The sequence below is a fragment of the Scyliorhinus canicula genome, chromosome 20 (genome assembly GCF_902713615.1).
Source record: "Scyliorhinus canicula chromosome 20, sScyCan1.1, whole genome shotgun sequence".
Taxonomy (NCBI): Eukaryota; Metazoa; Chordata; class Chondrichthyes; order Carcharhiniformes; family Scyliorhinidae; genus Scyliorhinus; species Scyliorhinus canicula.
The window spans coordinates 34,442,192-34,465,110 of NC_052165.1; the positions used below are offsets into that span (position 1 = coordinate 34,442,192).

At 47.3% G+C, this 22,919-nt stretch overlaps 1 protein-coding gene across 1 annotated transcript in view; it reads left to right on the plus strand.

Moving 5' to 3' along the window:
• The window catches only part of rassf3 (Ras association domain family member 3), a 161,404-nt gene that overhangs the window by 36,659 nt on the left and 101,826 nt on the right, over positions 1-22,919 (plus strand). Inside the window, exon 3 of the mRNA XM_038780803.1 lies at positions 2,157-2,234. Within this exon, the coding sequence (XP_038636731.1) occupies positions 2,157-2,234 (78 nt within the window). The remainder of the gene's footprint in view (positions 1-2,156; positions 2,235-22,919) is intronic.

Consider the following 22,919-nt stretch of genomic DNA (forward strand, 5'->3'; position numbering starts at 1 on the left):
AGGCTGGAGCGGCGTGAACCGCTCCAGCGCCATGCTGGCCCCCTGTGGGAGCCAGAATCGGTCGTCCCCGTGTCTGTTTCGTGCCCTCGTGAAACACGACGGAGTTCACGAAGGCGCAAACACTTGGGCTCCGTTTGGGAGAATCGCCCCCATTGTGTCTTCTTGAGAATGAATAAAAGAGAAGGTGAATATGGGTGAGGGAGTGAACTGGCAGGCCTTGCAATTCGCATATTGGACCCATCTCTGACCCCTGTCCGTTTGTTAATTTCAATGGGTGACTAGAATTGCAGCAACGTGCCCACAATTATCTGATATGCACCGATCACACGTGAGACCTTGATAATTAGATGTGATCACAATATGTCGCCTCTCCGGGTTGAATGCTTGATCTGCTTTGGATTCGGGTGACCTGTGGCCTTTAGAAACTGCTGGATATTTTGCAAGTGTTGGCCTTTTCCATCGATTGACAACATTATTGGAAGTTGTTGCCCCTTTCCTACACCTGACAGACTTACCGTGCCAATAGGTATAGTTTGGGGGAAAAAAGCTGAGTCAAGCAGGCAAAATAAATATATATTTTGATAACTTTGTTTGGTTGTTTTAATTGCAATGTCTGGGAGTCCATTTAGCGAAGCAATTCTCTTCTGATTACAGTTTACATTCTGTTTTGTCCCCAGATCAATGTAGATTCAAGAATAGAAAGCTTTTCAATTGCGCGTTTTATCGAATGAGTTGAAGTCACCAGTGAAAACAGGACAACTTAAAAGTGCACCCTAATGGGATATGCATTAACCGACACTGGGAATCCACACTTATGAGCAGCTTAAGGGGTCAGGAGCTGGCAGGAATCTCGAGCAGTTTGGCTGAGGCAACCCTATTCACCAAAGTCACACATTCTGACTGCCAAAAGGACAACTTCCATTTATATAGCACCTTTAACGTAATAACAAAGCCCCAAGGCCCGTCACTCTGGTGCTATCAGACACAATTGTTTTTTTTAAATTTAGAATACCCAATTATTATTTTCTTTCCCAGTCAGGGGCAATTTTGTGTGGTCAATCCACCTAACCTGCACATCTTTGGGTTGTGGGGGTGAAATCCACGCAGACATGGGGAGAATGGGCAAAAAGGGCAGCATGGTGGCACAGTGGTTAGCATTGCTGCCTACGGCGCTGAGGACCCGGGTTCGAATCCTGGCTCTGGGTCACTGCCCGTGAGGAGTTTGCACATTCTCCCTGTATCTGCGTGGGTTTCACCCCCACAACCCAAAAGATGTGCAGGCTAGGTGGATTGGCCACGCTAAATTGCCCCTTAATTGGAAAAAATAATTGCGTACTCTAAATTTAAAAAAAAATAAGAATGTGCGAAATCCACATGGACAATAACCCAGGGCCGGGATTCGAACCCGTCTCCTTAGCGCCGTATTCCCAATGCTAACCACTGTGCCATGTGCCGCCCTTATCAGACACAATTCACCTCAGGACCTCAGAAGGAGACTTTAGGAAAGGTGACCAAACTTTGGGTCAAACAGATATAAAGGAAAGTCTTAAAGGAGGTGTAAGAGGGAGAGAATTGCTGTTGGAAGCTTGGCAGCTGGAGGTATCGCCTCCATGTATCTATCTCCCAATCCTCGCTGAATGAATACAGTGTAGTTCCACAGTCCCTTTCCTTGAGACCTTGCAATGCATCAATTGGCTGCCAGTTTCCCACATTACCAGTGACCACCATTCAAAAGTAGTTAATCAGCTGTGAGGGCATGAAAGCTCCAATATGAGAGTGAGATTATTTAAACAAAGTGGCGCAGTGGTTAGCACAGCTGCCTCACTGTGCCGATTCCGGTTCGATTCCGGCTCCCGGTCACTGTCTGTGTGGAGTTTGCACATTCTCCCCGTGTCTGCGTGGGTTTCACCCCCACAACCCAAAGATGTGCAGGGTAGGTGGATTGGCCACGCTAAATTGCCCCTTAATTAGAAAAATGAATTAGGTACTCTAAATTTATAAAAATAAACAAGCATTTTGAGTCTCTAAGTCCTAGGGTGAGGGGTTCAAACCCCACTCCAATGATTAGCAGATAAAGCGTGCTGACTCGCCAGTCCATGTATGGTGCCACTTATGGACATGACGTTGAACTGAGAGCCCCTGCCTTCCCTTGGCAGGTGCGTAAGACCGGTTCGTCCAACTGGATGCCCGCAAAGCCCCTCTGTGTGGTCCACCGAGCCACTGTTCAAAGGCTGGTAAGTTCAAAGTGCAGGTTAGTGAATTTCAAGATATTCCAAGGGGCCGCACCTCCAATCACCTCCAGGCCTTTCCTTTCCTGGGTTTGCTGCTGATGGGCCCAGTCCTGAGCGATGCGGAGGCTCAGGATATTCATACTGAGATCGATAGATTTCTACACATTAAAAACATCAAGGGATGCAGGGATGGAAGTAGGAGATCAGCCATGGTTTCATTGAATGGAGTAGTGAGCTAGATGGGCTGAATGGTCTACTCCTACTCCTTATGTTCAGATTTGTAAGTTGCCAAACATCGAGTTGCCTTCTTCCTTTGTGCTCTAACTAGTGGAGTGCTTTTTCAATTTGGGGTGGGGGTTGGGTGACTGGTGCAAAATTGATGTGCTGGTAACAGAAAGGAGTTTTAACTGAACTCAGACAGAGGGAATTCACTTAGAATTGGATAGAAAACTGTATTAACACAGCCTTCCCTTCCCCCATCCCCAGCAGGTATTATTCTCAATTCACTTCAGTGGAGTGGGTTAAGCATTGTGCCCAGTGGCGGACTGGGTCTAAAAATATTGGTTGCCAGGAGACAAAGGGGGCCCACCCACAACTACAATGCTATCATTTAATTTTCATAATGAATAAATAAAATTTTCAAAAAATACATATGGAAAAAAGGGTACAATTAAAATTTTTGTGGAAAAAAATGTGTATTTCTTAGTAATTACAGTGTACATGGACTGTACATATTACTGGCAGTAGATACCAAATGTAAATACAGAATGTTATAATTGAATTTTTGATTTATTTTTTTAAATTTTAAGTAATTGGTTGATATTTTTAAATAGTTTACAGCACAATTTACACATTAACAGATAGTTCAAAAGCACAATAGAGCATTGCATGCAGTCCACTATATTAAGAGCAATCGTTTGTGTTCGCTATATGATTGTGCGAATCTGCCAATAATTGCTTCTGAATCCACTTCATCTAACAATTCCTTTTCAATGGATAGCAACATGTATGATTCCAAATTCTCCTCAGACAGTGAATTTCTTAACCTTGTCTTTATGATCTTTAGCTTTGAAAATGTCCTCTCACATTGGACTTGAGTAACTGATAGTGTGCAGATGACTTTATAAAGTTCATAAAGGTTATCTTATGCCTTGTCATGAAGTCTGTTGGATGCCAGAATTTTTAGTACACACGATGGGCAAGTGCTGCAAATTTTACAATTGTTGCAACTGGAATCCATATTCTCACCATCATTAAGCAATAGCTTTAATACATCAAAGTTTGAAGCAAAAGAAAACAATTCCAATATTACTTGATCTTTGCTGATTTGTGGAAACAGCTTAATAATACCTTCCAATGCTTCATCTTCAAGGCCCTTCTCTGCAATAGTTTTAAACTTTGCTGGGTCCAAGCAGGACAAATCTTTATACAACTGTTTGTGTTGTACAAAGCGTGATTCTAGTGACTGGACAATGCGATCCATTATTAGGTTAAACACATTTACTCGAAAATCAGCTAGAGAATCTGAGGAATTTCTTTCATCATCAATAAGCTCATCTGCCATTCTTTTCTTCTTCCTCTGCCTCTTAACTGGCAATGCTCTTTCCAACGCATCAATGTCCAATGTTTGATTTTCATCGATATTCATCTGTGAAATCCTGTCATTACATTCATTTACAAATTCCAAAGCCTTGCTGTGAACGTTATCAAATGTTCTTGTCTGTTCCTTCAACTTTGTTGTAGCTGAATCTACCAAACTCCATGCAGTAAACATATCTAAACCACTTGTCTGTAGATAACTTGATAACGGGGTTGTAGTTTCAAATATATACAAGTAAGTAAATGCTGTCAATATGGTTTCAAACTTTAGAAGACTTTCAAGTAAAACATTTGCTTCATGTTTTGTTTTTGCATCAAACTGTTTTGAATCTTGTATCATTGATAAGCATGTCAATAGATTTACAAAAGTACTGGCAGCGGCATCATCAAAACGTCCAAATATAGTTGTTGCTGCATTGGATTTTCCTGACCATCTGGTCTCACCAATTAGCTTTAATCATTTCATTTTTTCTTGTCCTAGATGTTTTCCAACAACTCCTATCCATACAGCCATTCTCTTGTATGATGCTTTCACAAAAGTTGCTATATTCTAGAGCAAATTGAAAAAAGAAACTGCAGGCACACAACATTTTGTTGTTTCAGTTATCACCAAATTCAAGACATGGGCATAGCACCATATATGAACATGTTGATCAGCCACATCAGCAATTTTACTTTGTAAACCATTATACTGGCCATGGTAGCTTGCAGCGCCATCTGTGCTATCAGATAAACATTTTTGGGGGTCAATTTTAAGATGCTGTGATGTTTCAATCAATAGATCAAAAAGTCCCTGTCCTGTACCATCATTACTTGGCACAACTGAAAGTAGTCGCTCACAGATAATACCTTTAAGCACATACCGAATAATAATGCTAAACTGATCGATGGATGAATTATCTTGTGTTGAATCAACCTGAATAGAATAATATTTTGCTTGAGAAACTTCATGACTAATTCTTTCTTGTATCATATTCTTCATAATTTTGATTAACATGTTTATAGTTGTTTTACTCAGGTATGTAACAAGTCCACCACGACCTTTACTTTGAGCCTTTCCTTGTTGCTCTAATCGTTTGATTCTTTGTTTAGACTTGTTTTGCACTGCAGAAACGTGAGCTGCCATAATGGGCTCATATTTTGCCATCAACTGCACTGTAGCTAAAAAATTGCCATGATTCAGAACCTCATTATCTAGAGTGTAGGCCGATTCATTTATGTGACCTCGAAAAGGAAGTGCTTGCTTGTCTGACATCTTTATGATGTCTATAATCCTCATGACAATACTTCTCTGCTTCAATACTTCTTCTTTCCTTTTAATTAGTGATGCTGCAAAAAAATTATCTAAGGTGCCATCATTAACCACACTGATATATTGCTGAGCATTTCTGACATGTGTTGTTGTCGATTCATGTCAAGTCAAGCTCTGGCTAATACGCCTGTAGTCACTAAAGCCACGTACAAAGGGTGATGGATTACAAGTGTTGGGAAACTCAAAGGCTAAGCAGTATGAACAATATAAGCATCTATTTTCTTTGTTATATGTTAGCCATTTTCTTGGGACTGAGTCATTCATAATTTTCCTCTCATACAAACGAGCATCAAATGGCAGATCATCAAGTGGCTGAAGTGGATGTTCAGCAAAAAATTGTTTTAGCTTTGCTCGTGATGGATATTGGAAGATTCCAGTAATTGATCTTTCATTTTCTTGCGTAGGTTCATTTACAGGATATGCTTCAGAAACCAAGTCATTTATGCTTGAAGGAATATCTGATTCCCTGTCACTAGTTGAAGCTATGTGTTCAGATGTTGCAACTACAGGCAGTACAGATACCGGAACAAGGAAGCCAGAAGAAATATTGGGCCTGGGTTGGTTAGTAATGGATGCACTTGTATTTGGCTCTACATTCAAAGTAGCTCTTCTCTGTTCTTGTAACTCGTGTGTCATTGCATCATCACCATGAGCATTGTTTCTTGCTTCTTGATTATTTGTTGCAGAACTGGATATTGATGTGGATTGTGCTTGTGGTATTATAAACACTGTAATAGGCCTGCATCGCTTGGCTGATTCCTTCCTTTCTGCTTCTTTTTGTACTTTGCGTTTTAGTGACCCAGATATATGCTTTTTCTTTTCCATGCTGGTAGGGGTAATATTCCTGAAATAAAAACTTAATAAAAATAGCGCACATTGGGAAAAATGAATATTGATGATTGCAAGAATAACTTGAAGGAACGCCAGATAAACCCCTACTTGATAAAAAATATAAAATAACTTACTTACACTTCAATAGGCTATGTTCATTAGTCAATACTCCTGTGGCCTATGCAGCTTCTGAAGAGGAGACAATCCACTGTCCAGTGTTCACACCAGCAAGCAACTGAGACAACTGTTGAAACTTAGAAGTTTGGTCCGACTATAGTAAGACATTAAGAATGGTCCCACGACCAAAGTTAACATGTCCAGTTTGATACCAGTGTAGTGTTACAAGTTGCAACCCTTTGAGTTTACCGATCATGGCTTATCACTTCAATATCTTTGACCTCATGATTCACGGTCAAAGGTACCGCTTCTCCTTTTCGGTGACCTCACAACCCTATGTACTGCTTGATATCCTTTCAAGTTGCCGACCATCTCAAATCACGAACTGTAACTTTATCTTTAAATTCACACACTCTTGCTGAAGACGTGGATTTCCAACTATGTCCGACCCGGGTGAACCAGCCCCCCCCCCCCCCCCCCCCCCCCCCCCCCCACTCCTTTTCACATCCGTTTAACACTGCTTCGTTCCTTCATACACTGAGTGATTATTTGTTTGTTTCTTTATTGCATTTTTATTTGGTATTGCTCTTTTTAAAAACAATTATATTTTATTATGTTAGAGTACAAATCTCAGGAAAGAAGTTGGAGATTTATTTATCTAATTAATTATAATTTTTAAGGGCCCTTCAGAGATTCACAGGCCCTTCTTGGCTCTCCGGGCCCCGGACCGATGTACCGGCTGAACCAAGACTACTGCTTGATATCCTTTGAAGTTGCCGACCATCTCAAATCACGAATTGTAACTTTATCTTTAAATTCACACACTCTTTCTGAAAACATGGAATTTCCTTAATTATGCCCGACCCGGGCCCCCCTATTCCACATCCTTCCACTACCTCCCCTGCTTCGTTCCTTTTCATGCGCTGCTTATTTGTGTCCTGTTCTCTTTTTTTTCTTATTCCTTTTTATTACTAAAACAGTTGTCTGTGTTTGTTTCTTTATTGCATTTTTATTTGATATAGGGGGCCCACTTCATCAGGGGCCCACTTGCCATCGGGCAAGCTGACACCCTGACCAGTCCGCCACTGATTGTGCCCAAATCTGTTGCTTTTCCGTGAGGCGGAGTAGGTTAAAATGACATCCAGAGTCTCAAAAGCCGAGTGCAGTCATTTAGAATGCTACTGGTCTGCATGTGCATAGAGAAGTGCTCCTGAAACTGGAGTTTACAGATGGTAAAGACTTGGTGAATTAATGTGAACATACTTATTGAGCAGGGCGGTCCTGGCGAGTGGGTGAGATGGGACAACTGGAGGTTCACTTGTTCCAAAATGAGAGACGGGAGCTGTGTGCAATCGCCAATTGTGCATTGAAGTGGGCTTGGCTGTTCCACCTCAGAGGGGAACATATGTGGAGGAGCACTGAGAGGGGAAGATCATTACATCTGGACATATCTTTGGGAGATGGCATAGCGGCAATGTCACTAGATGAGGCACCCAGACTTGCTAAGTCGGTCCAGCATTTTCTGTTTTATTTCAGATTTCCAGCATGCGCAGTATTTTGCTTTTTATTTTAGTCATCCAGAGGCCCGGACTAATGTTCTGGAGACATTTGGTTCACAGCATGTGGTGGGATTTGAACCCATGGTGAAATTCAATCAATAAATCTGGAAGTGAAAGCTGGAAACAGGCATGGTGATTACGAGGCTTTCATTGATTGTCATAAAAACCCATCTGGTTCAGTAATGTCCTTTAGGGAAGGTGATTGGCCATCCTTACATGGTCCGGCCTACATGTGACTCCAGTCCCACAGTAATGTGGTTAACTCTTAACTGCCCTCTGAAATGTGGCCTAGCAAGTAACTCAGTTCAAGGACAAGTAATGTGGGCCTTGACAGTGGCATCCCTATACCATCAAAGAATTTTTGAAAGTTCTTTTAAAAAGTAAATTGACTTATGTAAATACCTGCTTTTGTTAAAGCATTATTAAACCAACCTTTATGTACTGTGCTTCAAATTATAGAATTTTGTAATATTTATGGGGTGGGGTCCAAGGTTGCTAATTAATTTGAAAAGGGTTCCATCATCTCAAAAAAAAGTGGTAGGAATCGGGAAGTCATTGCCTGAAAGGGAGGTAGAGGCCGGAACTAGCACAACGTTTAAGAAGCATTTAATAATAAATCACATATTGTCACAAGTAGGCTTCAAATGACGTTACTGTGAAAAGCCCCTAGTCGCCTCATTCTGCCACCTGTTCGGAGAGGCTGGTACGGGAATTGAACCCGCGTTGGCCTGCCTTGGTCTGCTTTAAAAGCCAGCTCTTTAGCCCACTATGCTAAACCAGCCCTATTTAGATGAGGGCAGCACAGTGGCACAGTGGGTTAGACCTGTTGCCCCACGTCGCCGAGGTCCCAGGTTCGGTCCCGGCTCTGGGTCACTGTCTGCCTGGAGTTTGCACATTCTCCCCATGTTTGCGTGGGTTTTGCCCCACAACCCAAAGATGTGCAGGCTATAGGTGGATTGGCCATGCTAAATTGCCCCTTAATTGGAAAAAATGAATTGGGAACTCTAAATTTTTTTTAAAAGAAGCATTTAGATGAGCACTGGAAACTCCATAGCATGCAAAGCTAAAGAAAAAAGTGCTGGAAAATGGGATTAGAATAGATAGGTGCAGACATGATGGGCTGAAGGGCCTCTTTTTGTTTAGTAAAAGCGTAGATGACTCTGAGAACCAGTAAAGCGTTTTATTTTGTGTACTCAAATTCATTTTCGAGTACTCTAAATGAAAAAAAAACACATGACTAACATGGTGAAATGTTTCAATAAAAGACATTTCATTTGCGTCATGTAATATTTGAGAGTAACCCATCCCTGTTCTCGCAGCTCTCCTCAACAGGGCAGCTTGCCAAGATTATCTATCCATGCGGGGTGGAGAGGGAGCAAGAGGAGGTGGTTGCAATAAATAACCCTGTCTTGTTTCACCATTTCTTCACCGTTTTTGGGTGGCAACACCCATGTGTCATTGGTTGAAACATGGCTCCGTGTCCTCACGATCGCGAAACGCGCAAAAAGGTTGGGCTGCGGCCCTGCCAGTTCCTGGTGAAAGGCATGCCTGACTCAGATTGTCTTTATGCTTGTGACAATCTGCTGTGGTTCCCGGCCTTTCCCCTGAGAACCAGATTTTCTTCCTATTCCAGGAAGAAGTAAAAAAAGAGAATTAGTCATGCAAATTGAGGATTGAAAGCTAAATGCTGCCGTAAGTGAAGCCTGGTCATTCACAAGCCAAAGCTGGAGACAAAGGGCGGAATTTTCCATTTTGTTTTGACTACGTGTCAACTCAGGCAGCAAAAGCGGTGTGTAGCTTGCGCACTCCACTGCTGGCTTTACCCAACATATTTGTTTTTAAAAATCCTGGAGGTGGATGCCACCATGTTATGCTGACGGAGCGGATTTTGAATGAGCCCACCCCACCAACAAGAGATCAAGCGATCGCAATAGCCTTTTTCAAAGGGTGCCCTGGTCTAAACATAATAAATATAAGAACATGGACATGGAAACTCCTCCCACCACAGATAGACCCCCCTCCCTCCCAGGGAATCTGCCCCTCACGGACAGGGGGAACATCTCCCACACACACAGGGACCTCCACGACCATAAACACAGGGAACCCCTCTCTTTGCACTCAAACAAGGAACCCTCCATCCTTTATGTACACAAGGAACACTCTCCCTCATGGGTACAGAGAAATCAGCAAATCAGTGGCGGAAAATCCCAATCAAAGTATAACGATTGCGATCCAGTGAAGATCGTGCCAGGTTTAAATAACAGAGCAATCTTAACGACATACAAACAACATATAAACATATGAATTAGGAGCAGGAATAGGCCCCTCCAGCCTGCTCCACTGTTCAATAAGATCATCACTGATCTGATTCTAACCGCAACCCCGCATTCCTGCCTGTCTCCAATAACCTTTCACCCCCCTGCTTTTAAGAACATAAGAACTAGGAGCAGGAGTAGGCCATATGGCCCCTCGAGCCTGCTCAGCCATTCAATGAGATCATGGTCGATCTTTTGTGGACTCAACTCCACTTTCCGGCCCGAACACCATAACCCTTAATCCCTTTATTCTTCAAAAAACTATCTATCTTTATCTTAAAAACATTTAATGAAGGAGCCTCTACTGCTTCACTGGGCAAGGAATTTCATAAATTCACAACCCTTTGGGTGAAGAAGTTCCTCCTAAACTCAGTCCTAAATCTACTTCCCCTTATTTTGAGGCTATGCCCCCTAGTTCTGCTTTCACCCGCCAGTGGAAACAACATGCCCGCATCTATCCTATCTATTCCCTTCATAATTTTATATGTTTCTATAAGATCCCCCCTCATCCTCTAAATTCCAATGAGTACAATCCCAGTCTACTCAACCTCTCCTCGTAATCCAATCCCTTCAACTCTGGGATTAACCTAGTGAATCTCCTCGCCACACCCTCCAGTGCCAGTATGTCCTTTCTCAAGTAAGGAGACCAAAACTGAACACAATACTCCAGGTGTGGCCTCACTAACACGTTATACAATTGCAACATAACCTCCCTAGTCTTAAACTCCATCTCTCTAGCAATGAAGGACAAAATTCCATTTGCTTTCTTAATCACCTGTTGCACCTGTAAACCAACTTTTTGCGACTCATGCACGAGCACACCCAGGTCTCTCTGCACAGCAGCATGTTTTAATATTTTATCATTTAAATAATAATCCCTTTTGCTGTTATTCCTACCAAAATGGATAACCTCACATTTGTCAACATTGTATTCCATCTGCCAGACCCTAACCCATTCACTTAATCTATCCAAATCCCTCTGCAGACTTCCGGTATCCTCTGCACTTTTTGCTTTACCACTCATCTTAGTGTTGTCTGCAAACTTGGACACATTGCACATGGTCCCCCAACTCCAAATCATCTATGTAAATTGTGAACAATTGTGGGCCCAAAACTGATCCCTGAGGGACACCACTAGCTACTGATTGACAACCAGAGAAACACCCATTAATCCCCACTCTTTGCTTTCTATTAATTAACCAATCCTCTATCCATGCTACTACTTTGCCCTTAATGCCATGCACCTTTATCTTATGCAGCAACCTTTTGTGTGGCACCTTATCAAAGGCTTTTTGGAAATCCAGATATGCCACATCCATTGGCTCCCCATTATCCCAAAGTCCAAAGATGTGCAGGTTGGGTGGATTGGCCATGACAAATTGTCCAAAATTCTATGATTAACCTAGGACAAAAGTTCGGCGCAACATCGTGGGCCGAAGGGCCTGTTCTGTGCTGTATTTCTCTATCTTTTCTCTATCTATCTACCGCTCTGGTAATGTCCTCAAAAAATTCTACTAAATTAGTTAGGCATGACCTGCCCTTTGTGAACCCATGCTGCGTCTGCCCAATGGGACAATTTCCATCCAGATGCCTCGCTATTTCTTCTTTGATGATAGATTCCAGCATCTTCCCTACTACCGAAGTTAAGCTCACTGGCCTATAATTACCCACTTTCTGCCTACCTCCTTTTTGAAACAGTGGTGTCACGTTTGCTAATTTCCAATCCGCCGGGACCACTCCAGAGTCTAGTGAATTTTGGTAAATTATCACCAGTGCAGTTGCAATTTCCCTAGCCATCGCTTTTAGCACTCTGGTATGCATTCCATCAGGGCCAGGAGACTTGTCTACCTTTAACCCCATTAGCTTGCCCATCACTACCCCCTTAGTGATAACAATCATCTCAAGGTCCTCACCTGTCATAGCCTCATTTCTATCAGTCACTGGCATGTTATTTGTGTCTTCCACTGTGAAGACCGACCCAAAAACCTGTTCAGTTCCTCAGCCATTTCCTCATCTCCCATTATTAAATCTCCCATCTCATCCACTAAAGGACCAATGTTTACCTTAGCCACTCTTTTTTGTTTTATATATTTGTAGAAACCGTTACTATCTGTTTTTATATTCTGAGCAAGTTTACTCTCATAATCTATCTTACTCTTCTTTATAGCTTTTTTAGTGGCTTTCTGTGGCCCCCTAAAGATTTCCCAGTCCTCTAGTCTCCCACTAATCTTTGCCACTTTGTACGTTTTTTCCTTCAATTTGATATTCTCCCTTATTTCCTTCGATATCCACGGTCAATTTTCCCTCTTTCTGCCGTCCTTCCTTTTTGTTGGTATATACGTTTGTTGAGCACTATGAAAAATCGCTTGGAAGGTTCTCCACTGTTCCTCAACTGTTTCACCATAAAGTCTTTGCTCCCAGTCTACCTTAGCTAGCTTTTCTCTCATCCCATTGTATTCTCCTTTGTTTAAGCACAAAGCACTAGTGTTTGATTTTACCTTCTCACCCTCCATCTGTATTTTAAATTCCACCATATTGTGATCGCTCATTCCAAGTGGATCAATAACTATGAGATCATTAATCAATCCTGTCTCATTACACAGGACCAGATCTAGGACCGCTTGTTCCCTCGTAGGTTCCATTACATACTGTTCTAGGAAACAATCAGGATTCTATAAACTCCTCCTCAAGGCTGCCTTGAGCGACCTGGTTAAACCAATCGACATGTAGATTAAAATCCCCCATGATAACTGCCGCACCATTTCTACATGCATCAGTTATTTCTTTGTTTATTGCCTGCCCCACCATAATGTTACTATTAATGTTACTTTTCAAAAATCTATCGAGCTCAGCCTTAGAAATATTCAAAGATTCTGCTCCACTGCATTTTGAGGAAGAGTTCTGAGACTCACGTCCCTCTGAGAGAAAAATATTCTCTTCATCTCTGTTTTATCTTTTTTTAAAAATATTTTTTATTCTCCTCCTTTTTCACATTTTCTCTCAAATTTACACCCACCAACAATAAACAATAATCAGTAACAAATATGTCAATCCCCATATCAATAACAACGATCCCATCCTCCCACCAAACCCCAAACATTAGCCCGCATGTTCACACAAACAAATGACAAAAAGGATCACCCATAGTCACCATTAACACACACAGCCCCCTTCCACCAACCCTCCCACCCACACGCCCAACTAATGTTCGATGTTATCCAGTTATTGAAAGTGCATAATGAATAATGCCCATGAATTGTAGAACCCCTCCGAGCTTCCCCTCAGTTCAAACTTAACCTTCTCAAGAGTCCAGAATTCCAACAGGTCCCCCGCCACGCCAGGGCACAGGGTGGAGAGGTTGGTCTCCAACCTATCAGGATCCACCTTCGGGCGATCAAGGAGGCGAAGGCTACAACATCTGCCTACGCGCCCGTTTCTAACCCTGGCTGGTCCGACATCCCGAATAGGGCCTCCTGGGGGCCCAGGTCCAATTTGAAGTGCACCACTTTGGAAATTACCCTAAAAACCTCCTTCCAGCAATCCTCTAACTTTGGACAGGACCAAAACGTCTGAACATGTTTAGCGCGCCCCCCCACAAACAACGTTCACACACATCTTCTACTCCTTCAAAGAATCGGCACATCCTTGCCCTCGTGAGGTGTGCTCTGTATACCACCTTCAGCTGTATCAGCCCCGACCTTGCGCACGAGGTGGAGGCGTTCACTCTCCGGAGCACCTCACACCAAATCTATGTTTTATTTTTAAACAGTGACCCGTATTCTAGATTCTTCCACAAGACAAAATATCTTCTCCACATCCACCCTGTCAAGACTTCCTCAGGATCTTATATGTTTCAACCAGGTCACCTCTGAATCTTTCAAAGATCCAGCGGTTACAATCCTAGCCTATCCAACCTTCCCTTATAAGACAACTTGCTCTTTCCAGGTGTTCGTCTGGTAAACCTTTTCTCAACTCCTTCTAACTCATTTGCATCCTCCCTACAGATAATACCAAAATAACATGAAACCGTCAGGTTAATCATCTGAGCGGCAGAGACTCAAAACACAAGACTCACTCATGGAAACACAGAGCATTGAAGATGCCCATTCAGCCCAAATGCTGCTTCTCTCAAAGAACTATCCAATCAATCCAACTTCCTCACTCTTTACCCATAACTTCAGGGTGGGAGATATAGGAGGGATGTCCGAGGTAGGTTCTTTACTCCGAGAGTGGTTAGGGTGTGGAATGGACGGCCTGCTGCGATAGTGGAGTCGGACACTTTAGAAACTTTCAAGTGGTTATTGGATAGGCACATGGAGCACAGCAGAATGACAGGGAGTGGGATAGCTTGATCTTGGTTGCGGACAATGCTCAGCGCAACATCGAGGGCCGAAGGGCTTGTTCTGTACTGTTCTATAACCTTTCATATTTTTCCTTCTCAAGTTGACAGACAATTTATTTTGTCGGTTGGTATTGAATCCGTGCTGAGTTAGCTAATCAGGAGCACGGTTGGAGACACTACAATTGGCCTAAGTGCTTCCTGGCTGCTGGGAGATTTGGTTGAGATGTGCCAAATTGTGAGGGGCTGAATAGAGTTGATGGTAAAGGTCTATTTACCTTAGCAGGGAGGTGAGAGTCTAGAGGCCATAGATTTAAATTGATTGGTAGAAAGGTTGCAGGGGAGATGAGGACAGATATTTTCACCCATAGGGTTGTGGGGGTCTGGAACCCACTGCCTGAAAGGGTAATAGAGGCAGAAACCCTCAACTCAATTAAAAGGTGGTGGGATATGCACCTCAAGTGCCGTAACCTGCAGGGCTGAGGATCAAATGCTGGAAAGTGAGATTACGCTGGGTGACTCATTTTTCGGCATGATGGGCCAAGTGGCCTCTTTCTGTGCAGTACACTTTCCATGATCCCAGCCTTGCCTTAGCATTGGCAGTCTTTTCCTTTATTGAAGTCAGAAAGATGTAGGGTTGGTCACACTCCAGGCTTGAACGTATCGGCTGGTATTTCACTGCAGCATTTAAGGAGTGCCGCATTGTCGGAGGTGCTCTGATAGGTGAGATGTTCATGTGAGGCTCAGTCTCCTGCCCTGCTGTTTGAAGCGTGCACTATAGATTACTTCCAATTAAAAATCCCAAATGGGGACATACACAAAAATGAAAGTGCTGTCTTTCAGGTGAGACATTACATAACCTCCTCGATGGATGAGGAAGATTCTTTTAGCATTATTGAAGCAAAGCAACGGATGCAGATGTTGTAACCTTCGCCTCATTGGTCACCCGAAGGCGGATCCTGTTAGGGTGGAGAGCAGTCTCTCCACCCTGTGCCCTGGCGTGGCGAGGGGACCTGCTGGAATTCTTGACTCTTGAGAAGGTCAAATTTGAACTGAGGGGAAGGATGGAGGGGTGCTACAATTCATGGTGGCTATTTATTATGCACTTTCGAGAATTGGATTTCATTGAACATTAGGTGGGGAGGCTGGGAGGATTGGGGGGGAGAGGAACTGTATGTGGTAATGGTGACTATGGGTGATCCTTTTTGCTGTTTGTTATGTTAACATGCGGGCCAATGTTTGGGGGTTTGGTGGGAGGACGGGATCGTTGTTATTGATATGGGGATTGGCATTACATTCGTTACTGATTGTTATTTATTGTTGGGTGTAACCTTAGGAGAAGATGTGAAAAAGGAGGAGAATAAAAATATATATTTTTTTAAATGGAAGGAAAGCAAAGCCCCCTTAACATCCCTAATTGGCAGCCTTCATGCTGATGGCCAATGGCAGCTTGATTTGACAAACCGCAATGGCACGGGCTGGGGTGAGCAGGAACAGACCATTTCTGTTTGGCCTCCCTCACAACACTGAAAAACATAGGGTGGAATTCTCCGCTCCCGGGAAAAATCGGGAAGGCCGTCGTGAACTCGGCTGAGTTTCACGATGGCCTCAGAGGCCACTCCTCTCACCGTATTCACCCCCACCCAGGGGGCTAGGAGCGGCGCTCCGTTAGTCTCTTGACGTTTGCGTCAAGGCGGCGTATCGAGAATGACATGACGGCGGCGCCTATGTGATGTCAGCCGCGCATGCGCAGGTTGGCCGGCTCCAACCCGCGCATGCGCGGCTGACGTCACGACGGCTGACGGCTCAAACCCGCGCATGCGCGGTGGCTGTCTTCCCCTCCGCTGCCCCGCAAGACGGGGCGGCTTGATCTTGCGGGGCGGCGGAGGGGAAAGAGTGCGTCCCGTTGAGACGCTGGCCCGACAATCGGTGGGCACCGATCGCGGGCCAGTCCCCTCTCGAGCACGGCACTCCCCTCTCTGCCCCCCACAAGCCACAAACGGGCCTTTGGCGCCCATGTTCACGACGGCAGCGACCAGGTGTGGTTGCCGCCGTCGTGAAACGGCCGCGAACGGCAGGCCGCTCGGCCCATCCGGGTTGGAGAATCGCCGGTCGCCGTGAAAAACGGCGAGCGGTGATTCTTCCGAGCGGGGGGGTGGGAGAATCGTGGGGTGCGCCAGTGGGGCGTGAAAAGAGGCGCCTGGCCCTTCCGCGATTCTCCCACCCGGCGTGGGTGAGCAGAGAATCGCGCCCATATAGTCCAGCCCATTTTCGAGCTTTCGTTCACCAATATTTTTCATTCAATGCTGTGCTTAAATTGACAGTTATCAATGTCTACGTAACACCAGCCCCCCCCCCCCCCCCCCCCCCCTCCCTGTGGTGTGTTTTCTGGCAATGGAGCCAGCTTGCCATTGGCTGCTGGTAGGATCTTCCTGTCGAAGTCTATGGCAAGTTGCGCGGCTTGACCGTCTTGCCGCCGGGAATTCTGTTGCCGAGGGTCCCCTGCGGGGGGACCGGATGATCCTACTGGCAGTGTCGTCATTCAAAAAGTACTTCATCGGCTAAGAAACATTTTGATATATCCCTTGGACATGAAGGGTCTGATATTAATGCAAGATTTTCTTTTTGTATCCTTCCCACTTCATCCCGTGGTCAGACCATGGAAAAGGTCAAATTGAATCACAGGATGAAACCATTGAATTAATGGTTCTCCCCACTCTTTCCCTGTAATCCCTGCAATTTGTTCTCCCATTCCCTTTTGAACGTTACCCTTGCATTCACTCCCAATGCCCTTTCGCCAGTGCTTCCCAGATCATGACAACTCGCTGTGTTAAAAACGTTCCCCTTGTGTTGCCTCTGGTTCTATTCCCAATTTCCTTAAATAGGGCCCTCATTCCTCATCACTCTCCAGTGAGTCTTGCTGGAAGTGTGTGTGTCCGAATCGCGGTTACAGACAAGATTGGGCTTGCCACGGGAGGCTCCCTATCACAGCCAAGAGGAACAGCCATTTGTGCGTTGAACAGGATCACTGTCTACATCCATGCAACCATAACGCAGGATGTTTCTTGTCATCAAGAGAGGTGGAGAGGCAAAAAAATCTGGGTGAAGGCAATCGCATTAAGCTGGTCCGAGGAGATGTGGCAGCTGCTAAGCATTTACTTGAGGTTTCCTCATCAATCCTACAAAGCAAATACCATCAAAGGACTTAATGGAAGTTTGAGCAGTGAGATCCCTCAACTACATGGATAGACTAAAATTCCAGTGGGAACTCCCATTACTTCCTGCCGACGCCTGAGGCCTCCTGAGGGAGATTGCTGTGTGCAAATTAGTTGCTATGTTTTCTAACCTACAACAGTCACTATGTTTCAAGGTACTTCAATGGCTGTAGGGCACGAAGGGACATCCTGAGGGCATGAACGGTGCTAAATGAATGCAAATTCTTTCCTTTCTCTTTCGCAATTAAATCTGTACAATTTGGTGAGGCATGGCAGCACTTTTAAAAAATAAATTTAGATTACCCAATTAATTTTGTTTCCAATTGAGGGGCAATTTAGCGTGGCCAATCCACCTAGCCTGCACATCTTTGGGTTGTGGGGGCAAAACCACAGGGAGAATGTGCAAACTCCACACGGACAGAGCCGGGATCGAACCTGGGACCTCGGTGCCGTGAGGCGGCAGGGCTAACCCACTGCACCACCGTGCTGCCCCAGGAAAGGCAGCATTGAGGGATTGTTCAACAAGTAACAACAAACATAAGATTGCACACAAAAGATCACATGACACCAAAAAGCAATGCCTATATTTCTCCTTTTCCCTTGAAGGGCCATTTCAAGCAGGAACAAAAGTAACTCTGTGGACAAAGCATAGTTATCCAGTTGGTATGTATATTCTAAGCTGAAACGCAGAGGAAGTTTGTTCAACTTCTATCGAACCTTGGCGAGACCACATTTGGAGTACCATGCACATTTCTGGTCTCCAGATGGTAGAAAGGATATGGAGGCCCTGCAGAAGGAACAAAAAATTTACTGGAATCATTCCAGAATTATAGCGCCTTTCATGCCCTCATGAAATCCCAATGTATCCTGCAGCCATTGGAGGAGTACTGTTGAAATGTAGTCACTGTTGTCGCTTAGAAAACGTGGCAACCAATTTGCCCACTGCACGTTCCCACAGGAGGCCTCAGGTTCCTGCTGGAGATAATGGGAACTCTCACACATCAGGACAGGAGCACAGGGCACTTAGGGCGGAATTCTCCGCACCCGCGAAAAATCGGGAACGCCGTCGTGAACTCGGCCGAGTTTCACGACGGCTCCCCACGGCCCCGTTCCAGAGCGATCCTGGCCCCAGAAATGGGCTAGGAGCGAGGCCGCGGGAAACACGTGGGCGATGACGCCATAAGCGTACGACGCCCGAATGACGGCGGTCTGATGCCGGTTCGCGTCGTAAAAAGGCGCGGGCGACGAGATCAGCAGATGGAGAGGATGACGGAGCCACGGAGGGCCGCCCCGAGGTTCGGAGAGAGTGACCTGGAGACCCTCCTCGATGCGGCGGAGCAGCGGAGGGGCATCATCTGCCCTAGAAGAGGGCATCGCCGCTCTGCCAGTGTTGTGCGACGGTCCTGGCGTGAGGTGGGCACGGCAGTGAGTGCTGTGGGGCAGACCCCTCGGTCTGGGGAGCAGTGCCGAAAGAAGCTCCATGACCTCACCAGGGCTGCCAGGGTAAATGCCGAGAGGGTGCCCCCGGGTCACAACAACCCCCCCCCCCCCCCCCCCCCCCGCCCCAAAGTCCCTCATCACCCACCTCCCCCTCCTCGGGCATGAGGGGGAAGGGGGGGCGAGAGTGAGTGGAGGGTGGTTAACAAAGTTGTCACAGACCCACATGAGCGCTGCGACCCCCTGGAGAGATGCCATGGTTTAGCTGCAGCTTTTCCCCCAACCTGTGCCAATATCTGAACGGCCTGCTGATACCTGCCGAATTGTAATGATCTATCTATGCCCCCACAACAGGACAAGACTGTGCACAACAACCAGGAGCGCAACAAGACCGGAGGGGGTTCTCCCATAATGCACCCCCTGACCGCCTTTGAGCAGAGAGCACTGGACCTTGCTGAGGGATCTGGCACCCGAGAGGTCGCACAATGCGAGGTTGGTGGTGCAGAACCAAATGAGACAACCCTGCATGACAACCCCCCCCCCCCCCCCCCAGCCCATCCTCTCTCCCACACTCAGCCCACTGGACCCCCCATCCTCTCTCCCCTCACACTCAGCCCACTAGACCATCCAACGCCCGGCCAAGCGTGTCTAAATAACCCTGTCTTATTCTGTTCCCTAGGGCGTGCTGCCGAACATTCAGGGCCGTCTGCTGCCACACCCAGCCGGACATCCGCCACCACCACAGCACCCAGGGCCGCACGCCAGAGGTTGGCAGGAGGTCAGTCAGGAGTGCCATCCTCCCAACCCGGGACCGTCCAGCAGGACGCACACACGGCGACACACTCAGCAGACTCCATTGAGGGAGAAGAGTACATGGGCCGCGTACGCCCTGCGGCCACATATGACTGGGACGATGACACTGCGGAGATAATAATGGACGAGGACCTAGAGTTTGCGGCACTGCTATCTCGCACACCATACACCATCCCAGAGACACTCACCTCGGTTGGCCAATTAAGTGATGAGGCTCCTGGGTCGGTACAGCAGGTGGAGGTCGGAGCAGCCGAGGGCCCGGACTGGTGGAGGGCAGCCCAGGTCCAGCATTCAGCTGGCTCCCAAACGTTTCTCGGGTTCCTGGATTTACTCGACCCACCCGCACAGCTGATGCATTTTCTTTTTTTTTTAAATTTAGATTACCCAATTAATGTTTTCCAATTAAGGGGCAATTTAGCGTGGCCAATCCACCTAACCTACACATCTTTTGGGTTGTGGGGGCGAAACCCACGCAAACACGGGGAGAGTGTGCAAACTCCACACGGACAGTGACCCAGAGCCAGGATCGAATCTGGGACCTCAGCGACGTGAGGCAGCAGTGCTAACCACTGCACCACCGTGCTGCCCAGCTGATGCATTTTCAAACCCAGGGACACAATGACGGGATGAGGGCTGTCTTCCAGCAGCTGCAGACGCAGTTAGAGGAGTCAAACTGCGTCCAGGAGCAGGGAGTGGTGCCGCTCATGGCAGCCACCCAGGCCGACACCGCACGGGTGGCATCCGCGGTCAAGGCAATGGGTGAAACGGTTTCGGCTATGGGTCAGGTTCTGCAAGGCGTTGGGCTTCATTTGCATGCATCATCCTCGGCCCTGGACAGGGCTACCCTCTCACAGGCAGCAATGCGCCAGAGCCAGCATGACATTGCCGGCGCGCTACGGGTCTTGGCCGAGTCTCAGCAGGTCATGGCCCAGTCTCAGCACGTCATGGCCCAGTCCCAGCAGTCGATGGCACAGTCCCAGCAGTCAGTCGCGGAGAGCATCAACCACCTGACACATGTGCTGGATGGCGTCGCGCACTCTCAGGTTGAGGTCGCACAGTCCCTGGCGGGAATGTCTCACTCCCTGGACTCCATCTCTGTGAACCTTCGGATCCTGGTGGAGACCATTGCAGGCCTCCAGGACTGGCAGCGCCAGGTGTCGGTGGCGCGACGGGGCACCTCCCCGCTTGCATCTCTGTCCCACAGTGAGGCCCGGGGGCTACGGGGCTCCCCGAGGGAGGAGGAGGTTCCGGGGCCCGTCCCATTAACTCCATCACGGTATGTCCCGGAACGCTCGGCCTCCCCAGTCCCATTCCTGGTACATCGGGTGGGCAGCGGGCAGAGCAGGGTGGCACCACGTCATCTGAAATGCCCGCGGAGCAGCCTGGCCCAGCAAGGCCGAGTCACCCCAGGAAACGAGTGCCGACGGGGAGACATGTTGCAGGGGGTGATTCTCAGCAGATCGCCTCCACTCCTGCTGTATCATCTGGGGATCCACTTAGAAGTAGTGGTAGGGCCCGTAAGGCAACGAAGAGAGACACTGAGTAAGTTGGCACGGGTGAAGGGCACAGATTAGTTGTAGGGGCTAGGGCATCTGTACATAGTGTTAACCATTAAACTCACTGTTGCACCTAACTTGTAAGATCGTGTGATTTTTCCGTTGCCACGGGGATCGTGATGGTGACCGAGTGTTGCTGGGGTTGACGAGCGGTGAAACTTCGCTGCCGGGTGTGCAGTCCCTTCCCCCCCCACCCCCTCCCACAGCTAGCCCATGCGGGCACTTGATGGAGTGTCCCTAACGAACTCAGCGACTACCTAGATGGATGGTTCAGCTATTGCCATGAGTCAGACTTTGGCTAACGTTTCTGAGCTCACAGCTCATCGCAAAGCGGGCTGTCATCATTCCACATGGCACTGATCACACCCGCTGACACAGCCATCAATGTCGTGCCATACCGTCTGGACCCAGTGGTAAGGGTGATGTAGAACTGGAGCAGTGTACCCAGAGCGGGGGAGGGGGGGGGGGCCTCTACCACACCCCTGGTTGCTGCATGGACCTCGTTGTAAAGGGTCTCCGCGTTGGTCTGAGGCCTCCGTATGGGCGTCATCAGCCACAACCTCAGCGGATAACCCCTGTCGTCCAGCAACCAGCCCCTCAGCCGGGGGGCCGTCCCTCAACATTGCAGGGATGTACGACTGCGCAAGAATGTACGCATCATGCACACTCCCAGGGAACCTTGCGCACACGTGCATGATCCTCATGTGGGGGTCGCATACCACCTGGATGTACATGGAGTATGTCCCCTTCCTGTTTGTGAACACCTCCCTGTTGCCTGCAGGCGGGCGCATGGGGACGTGAACACAATCAATTACACCCTGCACCATCGGTATCCCGGCTACATTGGCAAATCCACGAGCTCGTGAATCTTGACTTGCTTGGTCCTCGGGAAAGGTGATGTCGCGGTCGGTGATGGCATAGAGGGCGTCGGTCACATCCTGGGAGATCCCGGAGAGGTCCCCGCTCGGAGACTGGAAGGAGCCGGTTGGATAAGAGTTCAGTACAACCGTCACCTTGACGGCAACCGGTATCACGTGTCCTCCTCCCGTTCCACGTGGGGCGAGGTGCGACACGAGTTGGCAGATATGTGTCACCGTCTCTCTGCTCAACCGGAGTCTCCTCCTGCAGGTGATGTCCGGCATTGTCTGGAATGAGATCCGGGCACGGTACACCCTAGGCCTCGGTCGTCGCCTCTGGCACCTTGGCTCCACCATCAATGCCGCCTCTTCCTCCTCCTCCTCCCCATGCTGCTCGACGATTGGCAACTCCTCGGCCCTTCCCTCTGCTGCTGCAGCTGGCCCTGCAGCCACTGCGGGTTGTGGCTGTGGACGCTGCTCCATCTCCAACCGCAGTGCAGCGGCCCCAACCACTGCGCTGAACATAGCCGTTCTGTTCGCAGACATTTTGCTAACCTACAGAAGGGTGGTGGGGGGCAGAGAAACGACATGTTAGACGGAGGTTAGTCGACACCTCGGCAGCCGCCTGCCACGGGATACCTGTGTGTCCCGGTGGCCTGGTCGCGCTGCTGACACGCGGCCAGCCTAACCCCTGGTCACTTTCTGCGTCTAACGGGCAGTTAACAGCACGTCCTCTTC